The sequence below is a fragment of the Heliangelus exortis genome, chromosome 2, assembly GCF_036169615.1.
Source record: "Heliangelus exortis chromosome 2, bHelExo1.hap1, whole genome shotgun sequence".
Classification (NCBI taxonomy): domain Eukaryota; kingdom Metazoa; phylum Chordata; class Aves; order Apodiformes; family Trochilidae; genus Heliangelus; species Heliangelus exortis.
In genome coordinates this window covers 74,475,327-74,500,609 of record NC_092423.1, presented here as the reverse complement: position 1 = coordinate 74,500,609, position 25,283 = coordinate 74,475,327, and the positions used below count along the sequence as shown (strand labels likewise).

The following is a 25,283-nucleotide window of genomic DNA, read 5'->3' as shown; positions in this document are numbered from 1 at the left end:
TAAAAATCAAATCTTTTCGAACCCTATGAGTGCAGTAGAGGTGTGCATGTTGGCACTGGAAATATCTGTTCGTGCCTTTTAAACCCACATTACACAGATGATAAGGTAAGATGGTTAAATCACTAGCCTAGGAATTAAGGAACTGACTTCAAATACTGACCACTGAGGAAAACTGGTGATTTCTACTCCTGATTATGGTATGTAGGAGAAGATGAACCACATCTTTTAAGATGAGATTTTTTTAACATTCACAAAATTTGATCCTAGAGTTAAAAGACTTGGGAAGATGGTTTGTATGGGAATGATTATGTTTACTTTATTTGTATTTTCAACCTAAACCAGTGTCTTGAGGACAGGAAACCAGAAATAAGATTGTATGTATCTCATCTATTTCCTCATCTGAGAAATACAAAAAACATCTCCATACTAAACAGCATACCAGGGAACTTTTTGACCACCAGACTGTGATTTTTCACACTGATAATCAGCTCTTCACACAGTTTTGGCCTGGGGTAACCAGTGGTCTCGCAAGCTATGTGCTGGGAGTTAGCATGGCCAAGGGACCACTCAGAACGAATTGATTTACATGTGGGCTTCCTCTTTGGAATATAAATAGGGTACTCAGTGCCAGTTGGCCTTTGTTTCTGAAAATGCAAACCGTGTTTAATTTATTAGCTGGACAGAGTCTGTGGGATCAAAAATATTCAGAAGCAGCAACCATAAAAGCTACTAGGGTTTCTAGGGAGAACAAAACAAAACAAAACAAAACAACTAATCTCCATTGGACTATAGTCAGGGAACAAAAAGATGTATGGAGAAACTGGGAAGTGAAAGGAGGGAGGGAGGTAAAAGAAATGTAGAATGAGACCGCTGGACACAAAATCCTTTGCAAATTTCCAAACTGGTCTTTTGAGCAGGGCTTTTTTTTTTTTTTTTTTTTTTCTCTGCAACAGGTGATAGGTTACTTTAATTAACACAAGGTAATTCTCTTCTGTTTTTGAAATGTATTCCTCTAAAAATTTGAACTTCCATTGCTTTAGTGCCTGTAACAGTCAGATTTATCAGGTTGTAAAAAGATTCCAAATAGTACATCCATATCTACAATTGTTTGTCAACTGTCTGCTGCTATATTTAGCTACCTGAACTGTGTGCCATTTGTGCCATTGTTTGAAAGGTAGCTTGATTGCTCCAGAGTCATATTACTTCAACACTTTACTAGCTATGAGAAAAAACACAGCACAAGCATCATCTCTGATTCACATAGGGTTTCATTTTGAAGCTAAGGAAGATGAAAGGGGAACAGTCTCTTAGAAGATCCTAGGACTCGGGCACAGTCAGGGAGTCTATATAAGCCTGCTTATGACTTGGGCATAATTTTCACTATACAGGAGACTGATAGCAAGGCAGGTTTAATTTATTTTTCTCTCTGAGTTAATGGAGATAATATTGGCCATCTTTTTTCATAATTGGATTTTTCAAGAAAAGTTATTTGGAGAATGTGGCTAAAAGGTGAGGTTTTTTTCCTTTGTTGTTTTTCTCTAACAGAGAGAAGATAAAAAAATGTTTTAGCAACAAAGTTTTAACTAACAGAACTTAATGTGCTTATTAGTAGTCCATAGACTTAATTTTAAGGAGATAAAGTCATGAAGAACTAAAAATAGGTAGAAGTACTGTCCATTCCTGAGGGAAGTTTATGCAACTGATTCCAATACAGGAGTCACTTCCCTTATGTTATCACATATATGCCAAAGCAGTTTAGTGCACTTTTTCTCTAATAAATAATAGCAGTTTGCGTGTTTCTATATTAGTACTGAAAAAAATTGACAATTTTTTACAGTGAAAATTCTTCAAATATAGTACTTTCCCCCCTACTCCCTCTTTCTTCAGATATTTTCTTCTCTCTGATCATTTTTTGGTTGCATGCAGTGTGGCAACCCTGAAATGCCAGCCTTTATTTCTGTGCTAACTCTTGGACAGACAACTGAATATGAAGTTTTGACATTCAGTATACCACAAATCCTTCAAAATATTGTTAATAATTTTGTTGTACGAGTATGGCAATTATTTTTAATGCTATGGATAATGAACAGTTCCAGTTGAATCACAGATATGTCTTATGAGTATATTCTTAACTGACCAACTGCTAAGATTGGAGATTTTGTAATATAAACTACCTGCCATAGCTTTACATAAATGTGTTATTACTATATATGTACTGGGAAGGTGCACAGAGAAGTAAACGTGGAGATTTTATCTAGCTTTACTCTTGGGAATAATAAACAGATCCAAACAAAGTTTACTAAACTGCTGCCTTACTGCAGAAAAAACTTACAAATCTCAGATGTTTTTCATCCATAAATAAATCTAAATAGTTAAGATGTGGTGAACCATAGACCATTACATGACATCCGCTCTTCACCTGCCTGCCTTTCAGTTTCTCTGGAAAAAAGTTACAGTTCTGCTGGAATTTCTGTCAATATACACATGCACATGTGTCTCCCTGTACCAAATCACTTGTCATAGCTTAGATTCTAATGTTAGTGTATTCCTTCTCTAAGCTACAGATAAAACTCAAGTTTTCATTTGCCTGGTGTTCTTGTTATATTTCAGGCTCCAGGGAGTGAGCTTATGGTTCTTTTTGAGACAACTACAACTGTGAATATATTTTTTTATTTTAACTGATGTATACCTCCTCTGCTTCCAAAATCTCCCTGTTCCTGTGAGTAACACATTTTATTTTTGAAGACTTGTTTTCAAGCAATATATTGAGGAAAACATGTTTTTTGCTTCAGAAATTTGCAATTCTGTATACACAAACAATAGAGAACTAATAGGAAATGCAGCAGGGATCCTCTTCTACAGCCTGTTGCTGTCAACACAAATAGTTCTGTGACACTGCTAAGCAACCAAAAGACTTGTATTAAAAGTGTCGTATACGCCTATGGGAGTTTCAGTTTGACAGGATCATGAAAGAGGAATGCTACACAGAAGGATGGCAATAAGAATGCTGCAGCTACAAAATCCAGTGGAAGAAGGGAGCTCTTATTAAAAAAAACAAGGGTGTGCTGTGCAGAAGACAGAAAGACAAGAACAGAAAAGAAACAAACTAAAAACAAACAACCCACCACAAATTCTATAGGGAAAAAAAAAAAAAAAAAAAGTGGTAAGACATAAAGTCTTGGGTGGAGATAAAACACAAGAGAAGAGATGCAGCACACAGGTGGAGTCATTTATGGCCTTAAGTCTTGACACAATTTTAGTGTAATTTTGTCTGAGAATTGAATGAGCCTTTAAATTTTTCTACCTTTAATAATCAGATTGACAGACCTGTTTTTTGACTAACCCAATTTCATATAGAGTGAATTGCAAAATCAGAGATAAGAAAGAGAAAATCTCATTACATTTCCTCATGCTCTTCGTGCTGACAAAATGTTTTTTTAGCTTCTGAGGGAACTGTGCCTACATGAGGAGTACTAGAAAAACCTTACTATGCAGATATGTTTGAACATCACATTCATTTTCAGAGTGGGACTGGCAAAATGATAGCTATTGGGCCTTCTAAAATAATCTTTTTGCAATACAGGCACTCATCACAATATATTTGTGCTTGAGCACTACACTCTGAAAAAATATCACCTTAGCATATTAATTCGTGTCATACTTACTAATTTTACTTGCAAGTATAGAGAAATTGTACTCTGCCGTGCTTTCTCTGTCCAGTAATTCATTAGTAGCAATGGTTCCTTCAGTAGCATCTATTGTAAAGTAGCTGCCCACATCATTCTTCCAATCAATGAAGTATCTGTACATGAAAAATATTAAACAAAATAGATGCAAATACGCAAAGAGTACTCATTTTATGTAACAGCAATGTAGTTAGCTCAAGTTTTGTTATTTTTCTCTTTCAAGTTATTACCATCCTTGCAGGAAGAAGACATTAAAGAATGATTTGGTGGCTTTTGTTTGTTTGAAGAACTGGGATGTTCAAAGGAAAATAATAAAAGATTTAGCATTTCTGTTGTTCAGATTACTTCAAATATTTGAGCTCCTGAGAAGCTGATGCATAGCTTCTGTGACCATGATAATTTTTATCAGTCATTTTGGAAAGCACTAAACAGATTTAGAGGTAAAACCAGAAAAATTATATGAAATAGTGCTTGAAGTTGAATCATTATGAAGAGTGGCTCAGATATGGTCTCTCTACTTCCATCTTCAATAGGCTGGAAATAGCTCCGTGGGGCTTGCAAAGAGGTGTCCTAGTGGACATATACAGGTTGTTAGCACAACTACATAAACACCCCTCATCCAATGGATGTTGGGACAATATGGAAGATGGAGAAGAGCACGCTTATTCCCTTACATCTATAGGAGTGAAAAAAGCCATTTTTCCTTTGGGAAGAATGGGCAACTTTCAGTTACACAGAAGCTGTGAGAAACAGGTCAACGTGATTTTTTTTTTTTTTTTTAAATTCCTGAGCATTTGTAAATTATGAACATAAAACTTGTTCAAAAATCAAAATGTGTATTTGTCGTAGCTTGAGCCTGGCCAATAACAAGGGAACACTCGGCCACTCACTCCACCTCCTCCATTACAGGAGGAAATCCACATAGAACTTTATGGTCAAGACAATGGCTGTGAGGTTTCCTCTCACAAAGTATGATCATGGGCAAAACAGACTGAACTTGAGAAAAAATCAATATAATTTAAAATCATATCAAAACAGGGCAAAGAGAGAACACAAACCAGAGCTTAAATACTTTTCCCCACCCCTCCCTTCCTCCTGGGCCCAAATTATTTTGTCCTTGATATTACTACCTCCTATCCCCAGCAGCACAGGGGAACAGGAAGTGGGGTTACAGTCCAGATATCACAGGTTGTTTTCTGCTGCTCCTTCTTCTTCAGGGAGAAGGAATCCTCACAGTCTTTCCCTACTCCACTGTGGGGTCCCTCCCACGGGAGGAAGTCTTTCATGAACCCCTCCACCGTGAGTCCCCATCCTGCAAGGCACAGCCCCTCAGGAGCAAACTGCTCCAGCACAGGCAGCCCACAGAGCCGGGGACTGCTTGCGGAACAGTCCCTTCCATGGCTGCAGCTCCACAACATCTGCTCAGCCGTGGCTCTTCAGGGTCTGCTCCACCCTCATTCTCCCTCTTGTGGGTACAAGGGACAGGCTGCTGTCAGACCACGGGATGCAGAGAAAAAGCTCTTAAGTTACCTTCTCCCTCCTTCCTCACCGGCCTTGATCCGTCTGCTCCAGCATTGCTCTCCTCAGCTGTTGCTCTCTCCACATGTTGATTTACCTCACCTCCCCCTTCTCCTCTGTCCTGCTGTTAACTACCCTGTGTTTCCCCATCTTGAATATGTTAATCACAGAGGTGTACTTTTTTTTTTTACTGATGGCCTAAAGCGGAGCAGGTGTTTTAGAGCAGAAAAAGGTATTCCAACTACTTATATGAGTCATCCTTGGGGGAGCAGACCCCTTGCCTGCTACCAAAACAGCACTGCATCAACCCAGAACAGTTCTTATTACTTATTTTTCCCTAGCAAGGTCGGATTAGAAAATAGAGATGGGCTTGTAAACGTAACTTAAAAGCAACTTAAAAGCAAACTGATAATTATTCCAAACCACTTTATCTTAAATGATAATTATTTTTAAAGTATGTTTTCACATTTGATGCTACTGTCTCTATTCATAACAGAAAAATAATCTTTCTGATGCAGTGTGCTGCCAGCTACTAATTTTCTTTTCATTGGTAGCCTCTTCATAAGTGGATGATTTTTATCAAAAACTAGGCAGAATGAAATTGAGAAAGACACTTGTGATCAGCCTGCAATAAGAACAAAATGGCACTCAACAAGTACATTTAGAAGATCGCAAAGGCCAGAGTACCGTGCATGTGATAGACACCTCATTGCATTCAAACCAGTAAGAATAAGAATAAAAGCTAGTATTTCCTTCTCTTATCCATTTGATTTATGGAAAAAAATATATAGGGAATGTAATGATAAACACTGTGTTTCTTGCTGCAGAAGGAAGCAATAGTAGTGAAGCTGAGAAGGTCAGTATAACTCAATGGCCACAGAGACTGAGACTACTAAACCAGGTATTCTTTGTTACGGGTGCGGGGTGGATAGCTCCACCCAACACCACTTGGTTATTCAGTAACACTTTTATCCTTACAAATCCTACATATGCATTACCTTTCCATACAAGAAGCAGGGTTATTCAAATAATCTCCCAGAAGTTATTAACATAAGATTCCCCCCATCTCCACATGCCCACTGTCTCCCGGTGCTCATGGGCGAGGGTTGTTAGGAGGAATGCTCAAAGTCTTCACTGTACTTTTAACCCTGGGCCTTGAATGTTTGCACTGAGGGGAGAAATGCTGATGCAGTGAACCAGAGTTGCTTCTCTGGCTTTTCTCTAAGCTTATCAGCAGCATCTTCCATTTACTCTTGCAATAAATCAGAGGTATCCTGGCTAAGGATGCCCTGCCTGGCTGCGTTCTGCCTGGACACATCCTGCCTGGCCATTCATTGTTGGCCAACAAGTTTTAACCATTTGCATCAGTAGAATAGAGCATACTACCAAGGAAAATATCCCAGACTGGGATTCAAGAATGCAAATAGCTCAAGAAGACTTGAATAGTAAAAAAAAAAAAAAAAAAAAAAAAAAAAAATCACATATCAGGAACCATGCTCCTCTGGAGACATTTTGTTTATTCAAAATCACAAGAAAATCCTATCTTTAGATGAAATAGGTTATTTCATCAATTGAAATATATCATTACCAACCCACTGTTGTAGTTGAAAGGCCTCAGAAATTGTTACAGGCAGCATATATCTTTTTACACAGCTGAGCAGGCACATTTTCTTGACTAGAATAATATTGTCTACCCACATTTGTAATTTCATCCTCATTGTTCAGAAATTGCTTGACATAAAAATTATGAAAAATATAAAAGAAAGATCTTTACACCAAGATACTCTTTCAGGAATAGTAACATTAATCTTTAAAGCTTTGTATGTTTAATAGCTAATAATTTTTTAAAAAAATTAAATATGCAGCCACACACAAATAAATGGGATTGAAGCATGAGAAAGTAATTTAGCTTATCTTTCCTCTTAGGAAGGTGAACTTTGTCTAAGTACCCTACACACCAGAGTGTGAGCCAATGAAGAAAGTACAGGACTTAGTTCAGATCTCAGTGTAGCTGACAGCCTCCTTCACCAGGAGGCTTCAAAACTACAGGAAACATATTCAGTTTGAACACTGTTGTGCTTGAAGTTAAATTCAAGCATGAATATTTGTAGAATCAGAATCTGATGGTCTACTTGCAATTATCCATACAGGTGATTAACTTAAAGGCCAGTATGCCTCCTAAACATAAGCATCTGCAGGTTCAAGGTCCACAATAAGCATGGCAGGCTTAGAACTACTTCTGATGAAACTAATGGTAGAATTCCTGTTGGCTTCAGTGGAAGTGGAAACTTTTATGCGAGCATTGTTAGTATGGCTAGGTTGGCTTTCTGAGTTTTGTTGGTAGTGGTGTGGGGTTTTTTTCGTGGTTTTGTTTGTTTGTGTGTTGGTTGGTTTGCTCTGTTTCGGTTTGTGGTTTTTTGGGGTTTGGTTTGATTTGGTTTGGTTTTTGGTTTTTTTTTTAATGTTTTTGTTTTTGTTTTTTGTTTTTTGTTTAGTTGGTTGTGGAGTTTTTTGTTTGTTTTTTGTTTCTTTTGTTGGTTTGTCTGACTGCTGAGTCCCTGCAACACAGATAAACTGCACTAATCCCAAGAGGCCTCTCCATAAAGTTATAGAGAAATGGCACAACCTTACTTGTTCATGTAGGACCCAGCAGTATTATTTTTCAGAAGCACCCAAACAGGCCTGTCTGGCAGCTGAGTGCCAGGAAATTGATATATTTTTCATATTCTCTGAAAGGGAAAAAACTGAACTATTTGTCTCCCTGAATACGCTTCCCAGATTGTATTCCAGACTGTATTACTGAAGCCTGGGGAGGCTAAATGGGGAGGGATATACCCTTGCTAACATTGTTTGGGGCTTCTGAAGAATAGTTACATTTGTACCTTAAGTAACATAGAAGAGTCAGAATGGAAATATCTGGTTTATAAAATAGTAAGAGACAAGTCTGAAAACCCCCATTCAGAGAGACCAATGAGGGAGACTGTGCTAACTCTAGCTGCAGCACAGAGGATGGCCGAGTGTTTGATGAAGTGCTTTTGAATAGAAGAGTGACAGCAAATCACCCTTGTGAGGATAGCAGGAACTCTGAGCAGTCAAGCATACAACTGTAATTGCCTCAGACTGTTAAACCATGAATAAAAGAACTGGACAGCTGTCCCACTGCTTCTATAGAAACATGCATGACAACATGCTCAGGAGGGATGGGAGGTGGCAGGAGGCTAAGGAGGCTGTGAAGCTCAGGACTTGGGTTGTGGGTTTTTGACCTTAAAAATGTGGAGAGGAAACTTCTCCTGCCTAGAAGGCATGGCCTTGGGATAAGTGGGATCCATTCTCACTAGAAGTTTGTAAAACTTGCCAAAGTGTTTCTTTGTTGTTCTACCTTGATAGTGACAGCAGGGTGTTACAATGCAACTGAGGAATCACATAACAAGTTACAGCTTGCAACAACTTACAACATACTACTATTTCTATTTTTTATTTTTGTTTTCAGTTCATGCTTAAACTCAGTATGCAATTATGGCTTGGGCTAAGTTCAAAAAAGTGGAGAAAAGGAGACAATTACAAAGTCCTTTACAAGGTAAAAGCCTTTTTTTTTTTCTTCTCAGTTTTTTAAAATTCAGCTGAGTATTCTAGTCTTGCTACTATTACCTTGACAATGAATAACCTATACTGTTACTGTTTCATATTCAAATCTCCCTTGGACTCCATATATACACACATAAAATTTCTCTTGGTATTTCCACCAGGTAACATTTGTTACAGCCACCATTGGTGCTCATGTGTAAGTTTCTCTTCTCAGATTGTTTTTGACAGGACTTTATTGTCTCCAAAGTACAGTTGCAAAGTACTGGCCTAAGAATTTTCTTCAGTGTTTTTCAAGGACATAAGGGACACCTTCTTATGAGGTGGTTGTGCTTGCTGTGATTTCTCTAGTGACAGAAGCACTCATAAGTCTTTGAAGAGGATGTCATAAATGTACAGAGGTAAAATATCAGAGAATCAAGAGGTACCAGAAAAATTTAACAGGTGCACAAGGCTGGCACAGTGAAAGCTGGGTCATATCAAGGTGAAAGTGCTCTCTCATGTATTCCTAGCCCAGAGGCACCATGGTGAAAAGTAGCACCCAAGACTGAGATAAGCTTCTTTGACATAATTTTAGACTAGAAGGTGTCAGATTCTAAGTAAACAACCAATATCTTGCCCATATGCACCCATATCTCTTAAAAAGTTAGAGCACAAGTAGGAACAGTCTTTTGTACACTGCCTATGAGATGTCTGAGGGGACTTATGAATCTGGAGAAAAACATTTTTTTTTTTCCAGAAAGTTTTCTTTCTGATACTGGACCTGAAAGATAAATAGATGTAGTACTTGTCAACATGACTGCACTCTGACCATCTGAAATGGAATATGTAGTTCTTAGAACTTTTTCAGGGTATTACAGCCATGAAATTCAAATGAGGGAATTATTATATGTGTGTATATGAATGTGTGTAATTTAGAGAAAGAAAAGATTGCTTTAAAGCTAGACTAGCAGAATTAAGGCCAAATACACAGATGTAAAACTCTAAAGGAGTTTTAGCTAAAGGGTACTAAAACACAGATGATAGGTTTGGTGGAGTGATGGTGAACATGAGAAGAACTCTGACATACCCATGCTGCTGAAAAGAATGGAAAAGTAAAGATACTTTCTATGCCCTTTGTCACTGCGTATCTAGTAAGCAGGGAAGAAAAGCAAGGGTCATGCCCCTAAGATGCTGTTAAGGGAGTAAATCAGACCAAACCAGCTCCTAATGCAACAACAGGCATACAGAAAATAATCTGAAGGAGTAAAGCACATTATTCAATTGGAATTGGCATGAAGATGGAAAGTAATCATCCAATTCAGTGAGCAGTAACACATTTAACATTTAATTACTAGCTGGCTTTTCTTTTTATTTTACTTTTCCACAAATAGGGTATAGTAATGGCAACCAGCCTTCTAAAAGAAGAAAAGAAAAAAAAAATGAAAAAAAGATAAATGGGAATATTCCTTTATTATTTTTTATTTATTTGGTAGAGTTGTCTGTCATCTGAGTCACTCATCAGCATAAATATTCTTGTTTGTATTTCAATTTCAATTGTGAAATTTTATCTTAAGCAGAAACAGATAGTGAATCTAAGATAACCCAAACCAGACATTTTCGATGTACATTCTGAATAATTTGGCTGACAACCCCAGTTTAAAAAGCATCTTATTACTCCAGTTAAAGCTTGTCAAACACAAACACTGAAATGAAGCATTTTAGATGTGAGAAAATTCCTGACAGAAGAAGTATCATTTCTAAGAGAAACCTGGGCTGGAAGGAACCTTAAATATTATCCCATTCCAACCCCACTGCCATGGGCAGGGATATATCCCACAAGACCAGATTTCTCAAGCACCATCCAACATGCCTTTGAACACTGCCAGGGAATACACAACTCCTCTTGGCAAATTGTTCCAATGTCTTACCTCCCTGACAATGAATAATTTCTTCCTGATGTCTAAGTCTTACAATTTAAAGCCATTACCACTTTTCCTATTGCCACATGCCCTTGTTAAAAGTCCCCTTCCAGATTTTCTGTAGGCCCTTTCAGGTAGTGGAAGGCATCTATAAGCTCTCCCCAGAGCCTTCTCTTCCCCAGGATGAACAACCCCAACTCTTGCAGCCTGTCTTCATAGGACACATATTCCATCCTTCTGATTGTGCTTCTGGCCCTCCTCTGGAATCACTCAACAGCTCCACTTCTTCCCTGTGTCTAGGGCTTCAGTCACTGAAGTTGCTCTCCTGTTGGACCACCAGTCTGTTTTGATCTTCCTCAAGCACTACATCCTTGCCCAGACACTCTGGAAAGCCCCTGTGGTGGCTCAGTGTTGGGATAAGGAGGTGCCTGCAGCTCTTATACAGGCTATGAGACCCATGGGTTTGTGTCACCCTGAGGAGCCGGTTGGGACACAGCTCTCAATTGAGGCAACTCTGTCAGCTGAGATAAAGGCAGCGTTCTCAGTTCAGGTTGAATCACTGGTGCTCTCTGGTGCCTTCTGAAACTGGTTTGTTTGGTATTACCTACCTGAGAGGTTTCAGATTGACTGCTTTGGGAGAATTGTTACAGAAAGAGTTTCTGTTGATAAAAAGCAAATCAGCAATATGTATGAAATGGTAATATATGCAAATTAACTACACTGGACTATGAATCTTAAATCATTAAGGGAATGAAAGAATTTACAGAAACACAGGCTTTTTCTGCTTTGAGGTGGGAAGATCATAGGAAGAAATGGGAACAACAATCAGACAAAGTTAATGCTGATCTTCAAAAGAAGAAAAGATAACCTAGATTACCTTTCTTCCTTTGAAGACTCGACATGATAATGGTCTACAGATAGCTGGAGGATTTAAACACTAAGAAAGGAAAGGTATTATTTTGTACAGCACAGAGAAGCAGAGTGGCTAAATTAAGAAAGGGAAAACTTACGCTATGCAGCAAAATCCATATGGCATTGATGCACACAAGAGGAATGATACAAGTTCTGTCCATTAGTATCATAAAGTTAATCTAGGTAAAGTAATGGTGACTGTGTCCAAAGATAAATTTCTAGAAAGATGGGCAGGATAATTCTATTAGTCTCTGTAATGCTCAATTCTAATACTCATCAGGGAACAGTATCTTTTTGCTAATAAGTTTCAGTTACAAACATGCTCTAAGATGCAGTTCCAAATATTTAAAAATATAACAATAAAATACTTTTTTTTCCAGATTTCTATTATTTAAAAAGTATAGAAACAGAAAAACGATTGCTACAGTGATAGACAAAAAATTCAGATTTCAAGCCTGAGATTAAAATAGTAGGGAGCATAACGTGTAGAAGAATGCAAACCAGTTTGTGTTGTCCTTCCACTGAAATTTTCTTCCTGCATTTCCTAAGATGACCTATTCACTGAGTTGTCATCACATAAGACTCAAAAAAATGTTTCACCATATGTACATATATACATATTATAAACATTAAGTCAGGTCTTTATTGTTCTTCTCAGGTGCAAGTGCTGAACCCTTCTTTTGATAACCAATCCATTTAAGATCGAGGAGTGATTGGTATGATTTTGGTAAAGATGCAATCAAGAATTTCTAAAGCAAGTCCTCTGTAGACTACGTCAGCTGAGAGAAGTCACGAAGTTCAAACAAGTATAATTAGAGATAATATAACATTTTATTTTCCTGTGCTAAATGATAGAGCCATCTGAGTTATCTGCTTTATGGGCCAAATAGGATAGTTAAATCTCTAGTCTTCCTTGAGACTGCATCATTTGGATCAGTATTAAGTTACTTTAGTTTCTTTTTAAGAGTTTCATTTGATTTAAAGGTTATCCTTGACTTTGAGTCATGAGGTTTTACAAGTGCAGCAGTGGTCAACATCCTTTTTTCTCCTCTGTACAGCATAATACAAAATAAGGTGTAATGCATTACTTGCAAACAGTAGCAGATGGTAGTCTTTGAACATCGTTCATGTGTCCCTGTGGTAATACAACCACAGGGTTTCCTCTTATATATTTTAAAGAGCCCTTCACACTGTACAACTGTTTCACTGTATGCATACAAAATAGTATATATATAAAAGATTAGAAATACATAACAAAATCATTTCCTGATTTAAGAGGACCACGATAAAAATTGCTTATGGCCATACTGTCTTAACACCTTCTGGGGCCCCACCAGCTGCTCCCAGCTGTGGATGTGGCCATTGCAACAGGGGGAGCAGCTGTGCCTGTAGAGCAATTGTGGGTCAAGAGACTCAAATGGACCAAAGTGTTCCTGCCCACGGTGCTTAGTATAAAATGGCTCCTCCAAAACCCTTTTCCTGGTCTCTCTGACTGCTATGCTGGCTGGATTACATTTTTTTTTTCTGTTTGTTGTGTCTCCCTGCTTGGCTGTTATACCTGCATCCTGTTTTCTCAGCAGAGAAAATGCTGCTTACTGAGACAGGGACTGGGAAGGACTCTTCAAGCCTTTTTTGAACTGTCACTGGGACCCTGGACTCAGGTACCCTCATCTGCTGCTAAGTCCAGTTTAGGACTTTTCTGGCCAGAAAATAATTACCAACTTATGAATGCGGGTTCCTTATTTACATATCTGTATATATTGGTCATTCACTATTATTATTATTATTATTATTTATTGTTTCATTGAACCTATTCTGGGTTTTTTCCCAATGTTTTCTCGCTTATTCCCCTTTTCTCCTTCCCCTGGAAGGGTACTGGTTATTAACAAAGAGTATCTGTCACCCGGTTACTAGCAAAACCTGAGAAATAAAAATACTTTTTCTGAATAAAATTCTGTTAATATAGAAAAAACCTTAACAGAACGAAAACAAATAGGACCTCTCTTCTGGAGAACTCTAAGTTGTAAAACCGTGTTTTAATATGTAATTTTCTGCTTAGAGGAAATCAATCCAGTCAGAGTTACCTACTGTCAACAAAAACATAATCTGATATATCCATAGTAAAAATTATTAGAAAAATATGATGCTAATAACAGTAAAATAATGTTTGCAGTTTTGTTGCAAAATTTTCCTGTCATTAACAAAAAAAAACCTGTAAATGACATAGTACTACTACAAAGTGGCAGATGCTGTTCTTCTAGGTTGCATTTTCTTTTGTTTATATGTTTAAAAAATTTACTAAGCCATCTCCCTTAATGGGAAAAGCAGCTTTCTGTACCTTTGCTGAATATCTTCAGAACACTGCTGAGATATTAGTGGTCAAACCAAAGGAAACCTTGACTGGTTTGCTGTCAGTTCTTATCCCTTGGTTTATCATGTGGATACCAGCTGGATTCTGTGAGAGCTATACCCATGCAGATATGTGAACACAGAATAGAAATGGTTGGAAAGGACCTCTGAGATCACCAAGCCCAGCCACACACAAAAAAACTAGCAAAAAATAACCCTGACCAAACACAAAGCCCACACACCTTCCACCAAATATCACCCACAAAAAAAAAACCAAAAAAAAAAACCCCAAAAAACCCCACAAAAACCAAAACCAAACCCTACAATCTCTGACATTAAAGCATGCCCTGAAATTCCACATCTACACATTTCTTAAATACCTCCAGGTACGGTGACTCTACCACCTCCCTGTGCAGGCTGTTCTAGTGCCTGAACAGTAAAGAAATCCTTCCTAATATCTAATCTAAACCTCCCCTGCTGCACCTTCAGACCATTTCCCTTGGTCCTGCCATTATTAACCTGGGAGAAGAGGCCAACCCTCCCCTCCCTACAACCTCCTTTCAGAAGCTGTAGAGGGCAATGAAGTCTCCACTCAGCCTCTTCTTCTCCGAACTAAATATGCCCAGATCCCTCAGCCACTCCTTGTATGACTTGTCCTATAGGCCCCTCACCAGCTTAGTAGCTCTCCTCTGGACATGTTTCAGCACCTCAATGTCCTTCTTGTAGTTTTGTTTGGTTTTTGGTTTTTTTATTTTTTTTTGCAGAGGGAGATACTATGCCTGGATGAAAGAAAACAACCAAACAAAAAGCAAACCCTAGCTGCAATATGAAAAGAAAACAGCAAGACCATTGAGGACTATCTATTCCCATTAAACTTAACAACATCTCTCAGAAGTGCCTAGTCAGAGAAGAGCATCTCTTGCTGTTGTACTTCAAGAGTTTATCTCCTATCCTGACCTCCCTCCTTGCTTCAAGTCAATATTAGTCCTACAGTTCTTCCAAACACAATTTTCTCTTAAAATTAAATGGACCAGTCTGTGAACAATAATTTTGGTTTTGGCTGTTTTCTAACTTAACCTGTTTCACAAACTGGTTTAATGGACAGTTGCACTTGCAGAAGTGGTGCTGGTAGCTCTCATGGGCAATGCTTTGAAATGAGTGTCTCAAGGAGACATGAAAATATACCACAGTTTCAGTCTTCAGCATACAGCATGACTGGGTTCAGAGTCCTTTATAGATGGCTGCATACTTCTGCATTTTTAATCAGGAGAGTGAAGGATTAATGATTTTAGCAGTCAGCGTCTTACCTATTTTTCAATGAGTCATATCTTTGCAAACAAGTTATACTTTGTTTCTTTGGAGAAAATCGACTACAATGCAGAATTAATTGACAGGGAAGCAGTGGCTGTCAACAGCCAGACTAATGATGGGTCAGAGTCAAGCAAGGAAAGCTGTTAAACTTTTGATAAGCCTTATAAATCTTAAATAAGAATTTTAGTAAAACACACAATGCAATAAAGGAAATAAAATGTGCTACAGTTCAGTTATCAGCCCTTTCAAACTGCCAGTTCTGCCTGTCCACACATTCCTGTGCTTCCTCCTCCCTCCCCTTTAAAGGTTTTGTTCATTTGCTTATCAAGCTGTTCAGTCAGCTCCATTGTCTGCTCTGCATTTCTCATTGCCAGCTGAGTATCCTATAAAAAGCCGTTGTCATTTGGAAAATGCATTGTTTTTATTTAATTAAACATCATTTTTCCTACCTCACTGAACAAGCTGAACTTCAAGACATCCAGGCAGAGTGAAAGCTTTCTCCTGTAGTTGAATTAAACCTCAATTGTCTGGACTATGAGCAGCAGCAGAAGGCATGTTGAAGTTAAAACCTTCAACCCCAGGCTTAGCAGCTGATGTTGCTGTAGTGGGAAAGCTGTAGAGCACCAATAATTATAGGTCTCGAACAACATTTTACCCTGATTTTGAAAGGTGTTTTTCCCTCTGCACTGCTGCCTCTGGTCTATTTTAGTATTCTGCCTTTATCCTGCCCATAATATGGAGTACCTGCTGCCTGAATTCACACAAGCACTACAGAGTGCATCTCATTTGGTGGAGAGGGCAGGGCTTCTGCTTTGCTGGGTTTGGGTGGGAAAAGGGCATCTGGATGCATATCAGTATTTCTGTCAGTGGACAGTGAGTACAGAAAAACAGGGAGCAAATGCATCTGAGTGAACCTATCCAATCCTAAAGTAACATCAGTGAAAGAAAACAGATGTGATGACTGTCAGATAAACAGCATCAACTGAAACTGAAACTTTATTTTGTACCTGGTTACATGTGACCTAAACACCATGGGGTAAGTCAGATACATTTCCTGGGATTCTGCTCCCATGCCTGGCCTGTAATCTTTTGTCCTCTGATAAAGAGTTAAGGCAATAAGTGGCTTAGTGGCATAAATTCATCAGGAATAATATTTGATATATTTGCTTTTGACTTATGCAAATATTAGTTCTGTTCTATTTCTTTGGTCTACTAAAATATGAATAAATCACATTTTTCCCCAGAAAAAGGCTGAAGTACAATGCTGATGCTGAGACAATGAAATAAAAAGCAAATAACAGTAATCATGCTGGCTCTAGGGAACAATGCAGTTCATAGTATTATGAGAATTTATCACCTTCTTAGATTCTCCGTTGGGCCTGACTTTGATTGTCAGCTGGATCTGCAAGAGGAACCACTCAGTGAATTCAAGAATCAGAGGCTGCTTTGTTGCTTTGAAGCTTGTTTGGTGAAGCATTCTTAAACTAAGAGATTATTCAGGACATCTCTGACATTTCAGGAGCTGCTGAATTTTCCTTTATCATTTGTCTTTTCCAATCCTCTGCACATATAAAGAAATTCAGAATTTGCAGAGTTCAGTTTAAGTATTGAGGAACCTTTTCAAAGTTTTTACAAATTTCATGAGGGCCACAGGAAAAAGTTGCTGGATAAGCACCTCCTTAATCACCCTTGCACACTGATGGTCTGACCTGAACCAAGTTGAGTGTGATAATTTGCCTCTAAAATAACTTCTTTTGTCTCCCTACATGCTCTCAAATTTCTGTTTCATGTTTTCTCTACACAGTTTTCGTATTTGCTGCTTAAATTAATGATATTACAAATTTGTAGGCTTATTATTTACATAAATTCTGACAGCAGTCTGTTTAACTATTTTGTCCTGTGTTTCCATATACTGAACCTCAGCATTGTATTTAGATTACCTTTACTTGTTTTTCACATTCAGCCATCTTAGATGATCCAGTGTCAATATTTGCCACACTCTATGTTCCAGATCAGAAAAGATGGAAGCTACAGAATCACAGAAGGGTTAAGGTTGGAAGGAAACTCTGGAAGTCATCTGGTCCAAACACCCTGCTCAAGAAGGGCCACCTAGATGAAATTGTCCAAGACCATGTCTAGATACTTTTTTAATATCTCAACAGACAGAGATTCCACCATTTCCCTGGGTAGCCTGTGACACCCTCACAGTGAAGAAATGCTTCTTGAGGGAACACCCGGTGTTTCAGTTTATGCCCGTGGGCTCTGGTCTTGACACTGGGCACCTCAGGAAAGATTCTGTCTGCCCTCTTTGCACTCTACCTTTATATATTTATTGGTAAGACCTCCTTGAACCTTCTCTTCTCCAGGATGAGCATTCTCTGCTTTCTCAGCCGTTCCTTTAAGTAGAGGTACTTCAGTCCCTTCATAATCTTGATGACTCTGGACTCTCTCCAGTATATCCAAGTCTCTCTTGTACTGAGGAGACCAGAACTGGACACAGTAAAGTAGAAATATCTGATCTGAGGTGTCTCTACATCCACACAGACAGGATGTGACTGAAGGTTTCATAGATCTATCTTAAAAAGTATATAACTCTCAAAACCTCTGTTGTTTAAACTTAATTAACAGCCCTGAAAGCCAAACCAAACCAAAAGAAAAATCAACAAAGACCTACCATATGTGTAAGAAACTTTATATGCAATAATCATTTAAACATGCTGATAAACTTGAGCCAATGTTTACAAGCAAATCTATAGGAGAAATTCAGATGGAAAGGACCTGGAATCTGACTAAATTGTGATGGTTACAGTAGTTACTCTTCTGGAAAGGAACTAAGATCCTTAACTTAAAATACTGAGAAGATTGATTTTGTACCAGAAGATGGTTTCATCTGGTACAGATGGTGAACCACTGTGCAGAATGACCAACTAGCATGTTTCCCTGTTGCACATAAGTTTTTGTTAGACATTAGTTCTTGGTTTAAATCATGATCCTTTGTAATTCTCTCAAGTCAAGCCCTGAGAGCTTCACAGCTTTAGGTGACATGACTGCAGCCATTAAAACTCTGTTTTAATCTCACAGTTGTTTTCTAGAGCATTTAAGAAATCAGTTATTGGAGAAATTTGGAATACGAGCCCTTGATCAAAAATCAGGAATACTATTATTTGAGCTACAGTAAAATTACAGTGTGTGCTTCTGAGATGTGAACTGGCTTTGAAAAACCACATCACCAGGTGGAAAAATTGATGTGAAATAAACCAGAATTATTATGGTCATGTTTTTCCTTTCTCTTCACCTTGGTTTCTTAGTTATTCTCAATTAATTTAAAAGCTTTCCCTGCTAAGTTGTTCTTTTTTGCCTTTTAGTTGAACACATACTTCCTGATTTTCAGCATCCACTTTTCTCACAAGCAGATCATTCATTGAAAGCAGTAGTTCATAAAGTTATTTGATCTACATGTGCTTTTAGACCTAAACTCCTGAGTGAAATTTTATAGCTTCGTATGGTTGTATATGCAAACTGAAGATCACTTTCTGTTTTTCACAAGCTGCAATAAGTCGATCATTAACTAGACTCTCTCAGTTTTAAATTTTGTTCTCAGTTGCTTTGGCTTGCTCGACTTAGAAAATAGTATTTCTTGATGCAAATGCTTCCAGCAGTCAATCTAGGAAAATTTATGCATGTCAACTGAATCCTAGCAATCATTTATTTGGGAAGACCTGACTTTCCTCTAGCTGAGGCTTTCTGAGTTGTGTGAGAAAGTACTCATCTTTGCTTCATATACTTGCCAGCGCTACAAAAACCCACACAAATCAAAAAAATCACTCTGCATGTGCTTCAAAATGACAAAGAAGTTATTTTCAGCTGTCTCTGGCAGTTCCCAGTGAACATGCTGCAGCTAATGAGTGACAGTACCTTTACCTTCCCCACCAAAGACTTACATGTGATCCCTTCAGTCTTAAATCTACAGATTTAAAACTAAGGTTAAAACAAATTCTCACTTTTTTGTAGTGGCTGCTTGTAGAGGATTCAAGTTTATTCCTGGAACCGAGGAACCACAATCCTTGGACAAATACAATTAAGTCACTTGACAATAGACTTCTGGTAACTGTTCTTGTGCACCTAATCAATTGCAAATTTGATATAAACATACTAATTTAAGCTATCATGAAGATTACTGTATGAATTTGTTATATATATCTTACTTCATGGTAAAACTAAAGCAGAGAGATACAGTTGGTTGCTGTGACTCTGCTGAAGTGCAGGAATTCATTAAGCTGCAGGTTCCTTTTGAAAGCAAATTTATCCACAGAGGAGGAAAAATTTTCTGCCTTGTGTTTGTAAAGAAGTCACCTTCCTGTTAAGTTCCCTAAAACCACCCAGTTGCTGAGGATGAAAACTCATTCAAATACAGTAAAATGCAGAGCCTCACATGGGATCTTATGGGCAAAAACTTGCAAGAGAGCAGTGGAGTGGAAGATGTGATTGCCTGAGGTGATGATGGCAAAATCTAGAAGCCAGATAAGGGAACAGGAAGAGTCAGAAAGTCAAGGAGACCTAGGAGGAGTAAGTAGGATTTTATTGACCTATATAATTTCTACTTTTGCGGGAAGGTAGATATACAGGGATGTTGTTGTGGATATGACAGCTGAATGACTGGACAAATGAGACTGGAAATTAAGGAAGGTGATGGGGAAGGAGCATATTTGTTGTCTAAATATACCCATATGGATTCAGAGAAAATGTTGAGATAGTAACCTAGTTTCTATAGTTCTAGAAAGAAGATCAAACTGAAAAAAAAAAAAAAAAAAAGGTAGAAAATACATCAAGGCACTGAGATTAAAAAATACATCTGTCATCAGCAAAAGAAAGCAAGGCAGTAGAATGGACACCAATGAAGTTAATGGGATGCAGTTCAGGAGGAAACAGATAAAAACCATCTGTGGAGGAAAGATGGATTCTGGGATATGAGACTATATTAGACTATCAGAGCATAGGAAATACAAGAAAAGGGTCAGCTAGTAGGAGGACCAGAAAAGATAGCAAGGGATTTGCAGCAGGAACTGAAAGTAACTGGTGCAGGAATTTGAACTTGATAGTCTAGGTAAGTTAGAACTTGTAACAGTGGTCTTAAAAGTGATTGGGAGACAGAGACAAGAGACAAGGGATAGAGTACAGCTAAAATTGAGACTGAAACAGACAGGAGGTAACAGAGCATGAAGTGTGCAAAACCCACTAAAGCAGCTAAAAAGGAACAAAAATTCTGGAGTCCCCACCATCTTTTATCTGTTCAAAGCCAACTGGCAAAGCGTCTTGTTCCCCCCAATGCAATACCATACAAAGCAAAATAGCTATAACTTAATCTGTAAATGAAGAGGCTTGAGATGCTGGAACTAGATGACCCAGTCTTCCATGTGTAATTTATGATGTGGTTGATTTTGATGTCACAGGATGGATTTTTTCTTTTTCTAAAGACAATGAAAATTTTAAAAGTGTACATACAAGCAAACGTCATAAGAATCACGTTTTCAGAAGGTCAAGAACTTCCCTGTTACATAAGCAACTTTAATTCATCTTGCTTCTGCTTGTACATTACAAGAAGGTGTTCAAGGATTCAGGAAGTAACCCACTATTTGCATTTTCTTGATCTTTACATGAAAAAATATTGCACTGGGAAAACAGAATCTTTGCATAAAAGTTTCTGGATGACTGTGAACTAGTTCCAAAAATAAATAAACCTTTTCCTTTAGAAGCACATGCATTATTGTCCCAAAGATTTTGAAGCCAGCATTGACCTGTAACTAGTACACGACTTTTCCTTTCTTTAATATCAGGGTGTCATGACTCTGGACTTGGACAGGAATGTGCACAATCCCCACAGCTTTCCTGTTTTGAGTGATTCTTGCCGTTCATAAGGCAAAACTCCTGTGTCAAGCAGAGAAGATCAGAAGGGCAGTGTTGTGGCACAAAATATAAAAGTCACTGTATTTGGAGTCATAACTGGCATTCACATCAGGGGCAAAAATTCTTTCATGTTTATCCCAGGAGATAATCTCTAAAGAAATCTTCAAAGGTGTCAGTGGAAAGTCATTGAGCTTTACACATTCTGTTAGATAAAGATGACTATTTGAGAAAGTATTGCAGACAAGTCCATTTGCACTTTCTTGTTGTTTAGACAGCTGTCTATAACATTCATGCTGTATGGGCACATGTAGAAGGGACTTTAAGGAAGTGCTAAATTTGTACTTCAGGTACAAGGATCTTAACTAAAAACATTTTCATATTTCCAAGTTGCATACATTGTAATACCCTATACTATAGGTGGTTTGTTTGATTGTTTTTTTCCCCTCACAGACAGCTCTTATAACCATTGTAAAGTAGAGGATTCTGAGAGCATAAGGTCATTGCTCTTTTCAGAAGTTCTTTGGGAATTTTAATGATCACAAAGTGCATAGGACTTCAACTCTAACATTTATGCTGAGCATTTCTTGCAGCACTGTGGATAAAATGGGAATAGATAAAATGGCTCTTCTGAAACACACAGGCTTGAGCTTTAACACAATTTGAAAATCAGGTTCATGGGGATAATGTTCCAAAGCAGCTTCAAAGCCAGACACTCTCGCGTGTTGAATACCTCTGATTCCTTTTCTCCTTATGCTTAATTTCCTGTTTCTTATTGAATGTGTGCACTTTGCCCTTTCAGTTCAACATCTCTAACAAATACTATCCCAGAAAACCTTTTAAAATTCCTGACTTGTCCAAAAGCTTGATTCCAGTAACAAGAGAAAATAGAAAAATAACATGAACCTCAATATTTTCAATGGCTTCCAGCAAAATGTTTTGCTTCTTCTAACAGCTGAATCGTCTTCACTATTACCTGTTATCTCCCCCTTACTGATGTGTCCAGCATAAGAGCTAAAGTTTTTGTCTGATAATAGGGATTTAGATGCTGTGACTAGTGCAGCTTCCTTTCATGTGAGCTGTTCTAGCCTGCTTTGTTCTCCAGAGTTTTGCCTTCTGTTGCATACAGTGCAGATTGGTTTTATATCCCAGTCTCTATTGTTTGCCAGATCATTCATTTTGTATTTTCTGTAATGGGCATCTTAATGGCCAAACAGCTCTAGGAAAACATTTCAGATAAAATTAATTCATTCATAGAGAAACTGAACCACCCAGCAAATTGTTTGGGCTGTTGCCTCAGAGAACATTAGTTTGTTTAGAGGGAATATTTACTCAGATGTTACTTGGGTTCCTTCTCTAAAATATGATTAAATTGATGGAGCCATACTTTAAGCCTATGAGACAATCTGTATTTTTAAGCAGCTGAAAGAGCATAATTGATTAAACTATATTAAGAAGTTGTAATCACATGTAACCCTTTCAAACTGATTTATGCTTTTCTAACTTCTGGTCATGTAATTTTTGTTGCTGTTGTTTTGGGGTTTTTTGTTTATTTTTCAGTCAGAGGATATTTAGCACTAATATATCAGAAACTAAAAATAGTATTTAGTTGTGTTTTTTTTTTTTTTTTTTTTTTTTCCTGATTGGACTAGTCAGCATTTGGAAACAGGTAGATTTTTCCAGAGCATACAAGCATAGTAAGAATCTTGTCATTAAATTTGAGGAGCTGGAGTTCAAGATAAATAAAGAGAATCAAATACACACTCAGATAAATGACATCCAAGGAAAACATTTCAGGACTGAAACATAAAATCTGATAGGAATAAGTGATCTTACAAAGCCAGAAGAGAGGTTTCCAGCTTAATTTTTGCAGCATGTCAACTGGCTTACTGGAACATATCCTTCTTCTCAAAGAAAAGTATCTCCCTCCAAAATCCACCAAATTAAATGTGCAACTTACTTCAGAGTAGGAACAGGTCCCTCAGAGAAATTTGTAGTACTGGGTTGTAGTTCATATTTTTCTCTGGGCATGAACTATCTGAATTAGCTTATAAAAAGTGACCCTGGGAGCAATTCTGTAGATTGTTGGTGTAAGGGGTCAGAAAGTAGAGCAGTGAGACAAAAATGTGAGGATATTTTATAATATTTCTGATCTTTTAACTGTCGATGGGCACTTGGATACCCAAGTTATGGCTTGATGGCTAAAGAAGTAGACATAGCCACTATAAAATGCCTTTGGAATCTTTATTACAGGGAGCTGAGTTTATGGAGAAATAATTGTGAGATGATAATTTTTTCAGTGTAGTTGCAAATGTAGGATCAGCAGCTAAAGCACTTGAGTCTGCTAGGAGGCTTTGTGAAATAAAAAAATTCTCACTGAGGAGCTGTTATGCATTCAGATGATTCTGCTGTCATATGAAAAAATATTCAACAATATCATTAATGGCTTGCTATATGGCTGCAAGACAGTATGGTTTTCAACAGAATATTGACTTTAGCGGGGCTATTTTCATAGGCTAACACAAGGGAAAAAGGTTTCCACTTCAGTCTTTGTTATGAATCTTTGTTATCCTTTGTCAGAGAAGGAATGTGTCACAGGCTTATGAACAAAAACATTTCTGTATTAGAAAAGATTGAAGAATGTATTTTTAAAAAAGAGTGAAAAAATAATTTTAAGCAATAATTAATAGTGAACTGATAAAACAGGAGCTAAACTGTTACTACTTTTGCACATGATGGCAACATATAATCTAGCATGTCTATTGTACAACTTTGACAATATAAGTACTGAGTACAAATACACATAGCTGATAAACATGGATTAAAAAGACAAAATTAAATTTGTGGTCAAATATGCATGAATGTACATGCACATGAGTGACATTTTCTTGTTCTTTCATAGTCCAATTTCATAAACATTAATAATTAAATATTGTTTACTTTCATTACATCTGCAATATTGTTCACTGAGGTCTGGGAGTAAAATATTTCCTGAAGTTAGGTAGATCCAGCATGTGTAATGGAAGCATGTGTAATGACTGCCCACATCTTAGACCATATCTGCACAGGAACGTTCTTATTGGTACATGACTCTTGTTCATTTTGTTGTTTCTAATGTGGCTAGAAATACACCAGCTAAAGCAATATATTACATTTGTATAACAGCACCCTGTCTTTTATATGAGGAAAACAAGCTATATGTGTAAATGACAGTTTTTTTTTCAAAGGTTTACTTGTGCTGAAGTCTGCTGAACACAACCACGTGGGCCAGTACTCATGTCCCCTCTGCCTTAGCGAAGACAGATGTAGCAATTATTTATCAAAGCCTTTCTTATTTGCCAGATATAGAGAGTGAGTGGTTGTTGTGAAAGGGGCAGCGCTCACTTGTCACTCATAGAATCATCAAGGTTGGAAAGGACCTCTAAGATCATCCAATTCAACCACTCATTGAGGTATAACACAGATGTAACATTTACAACTTCCTTTTTCACTCCTGTACTTCAGAGCCACTTTTGTAGAAGCCCCAGATGCCAGCCAAAACAAAAAAAGTACAAAAAAGGTAAAAAAATATTTTTACTTCCCTTTTCTGAACACATAATTTCAAGTCATGTCACGGTAATTTATGTGATCTGTATGATAAGAAGCTGTCAGCACTTAGTGCCTTTTTCCAGATACCCCACACAAGCTAACATCTCTTTTCAATATTTTTCGGAGAAGCATTTATTTGTTACGACAGCCTTGGAACATTTTATAACTTATTTCTAAGCTCTTTGCCAATGAGTCACAGTGTAACCAGCTCTTTGGGTTGTCTGAGAGCTATTGAAGAAAGAAAAGCTTCCTTACCTAACCGAGCTGCTGCCGGCATCAAGGTCTTGTGCTGTTACTGCACCTATAATGGTCCCCACAGGTGTATCCTCATAAACCTCCATTGTGTACATGGGCTTGCTGAAAACTGGAGGTTCATCCATGTCCAATACATTTATCTTCACAGTGGCAGTATCTTTGAATGGACCCACTGAGTGAAATCGATGGTCGAGATGGAGATTGGAAGCCTCCACTTTAAAGGTGTATGCCTTTTTTGTTTCAAAGTCTAACGGCTGCAGAAAGAACAAAAGCAAAACGT

The 25,283-nt window shown here is 37.8% G+C and overlaps 1 protein-coding gene across 1 annotated transcript in view; it reads right to left on the bottom strand.

Moving 5' to 3' along the window:
• CDH12 (cadherin 12) overlaps positions 1-25,283 on the bottom strand; it is a 203,462-nt gene that overhangs the window by 17,033 nt on the left and 161,146 nt on the right. The window contains exons 7-8 of the mRNA XM_071736637.1: positions 25,004-25,257; positions 3,666-3,802 (exon numbers count right to left, since the gene is read on the bottom strand). Of these exons, the coding sequence (XP_071592738.1) occupies positions 3,666-3,802; positions 25,004-25,257 (391 nt within the window). The remainder of the gene's footprint in view (positions 1-3,665; positions 3,803-25,003; positions 25,258-25,283) is intronic.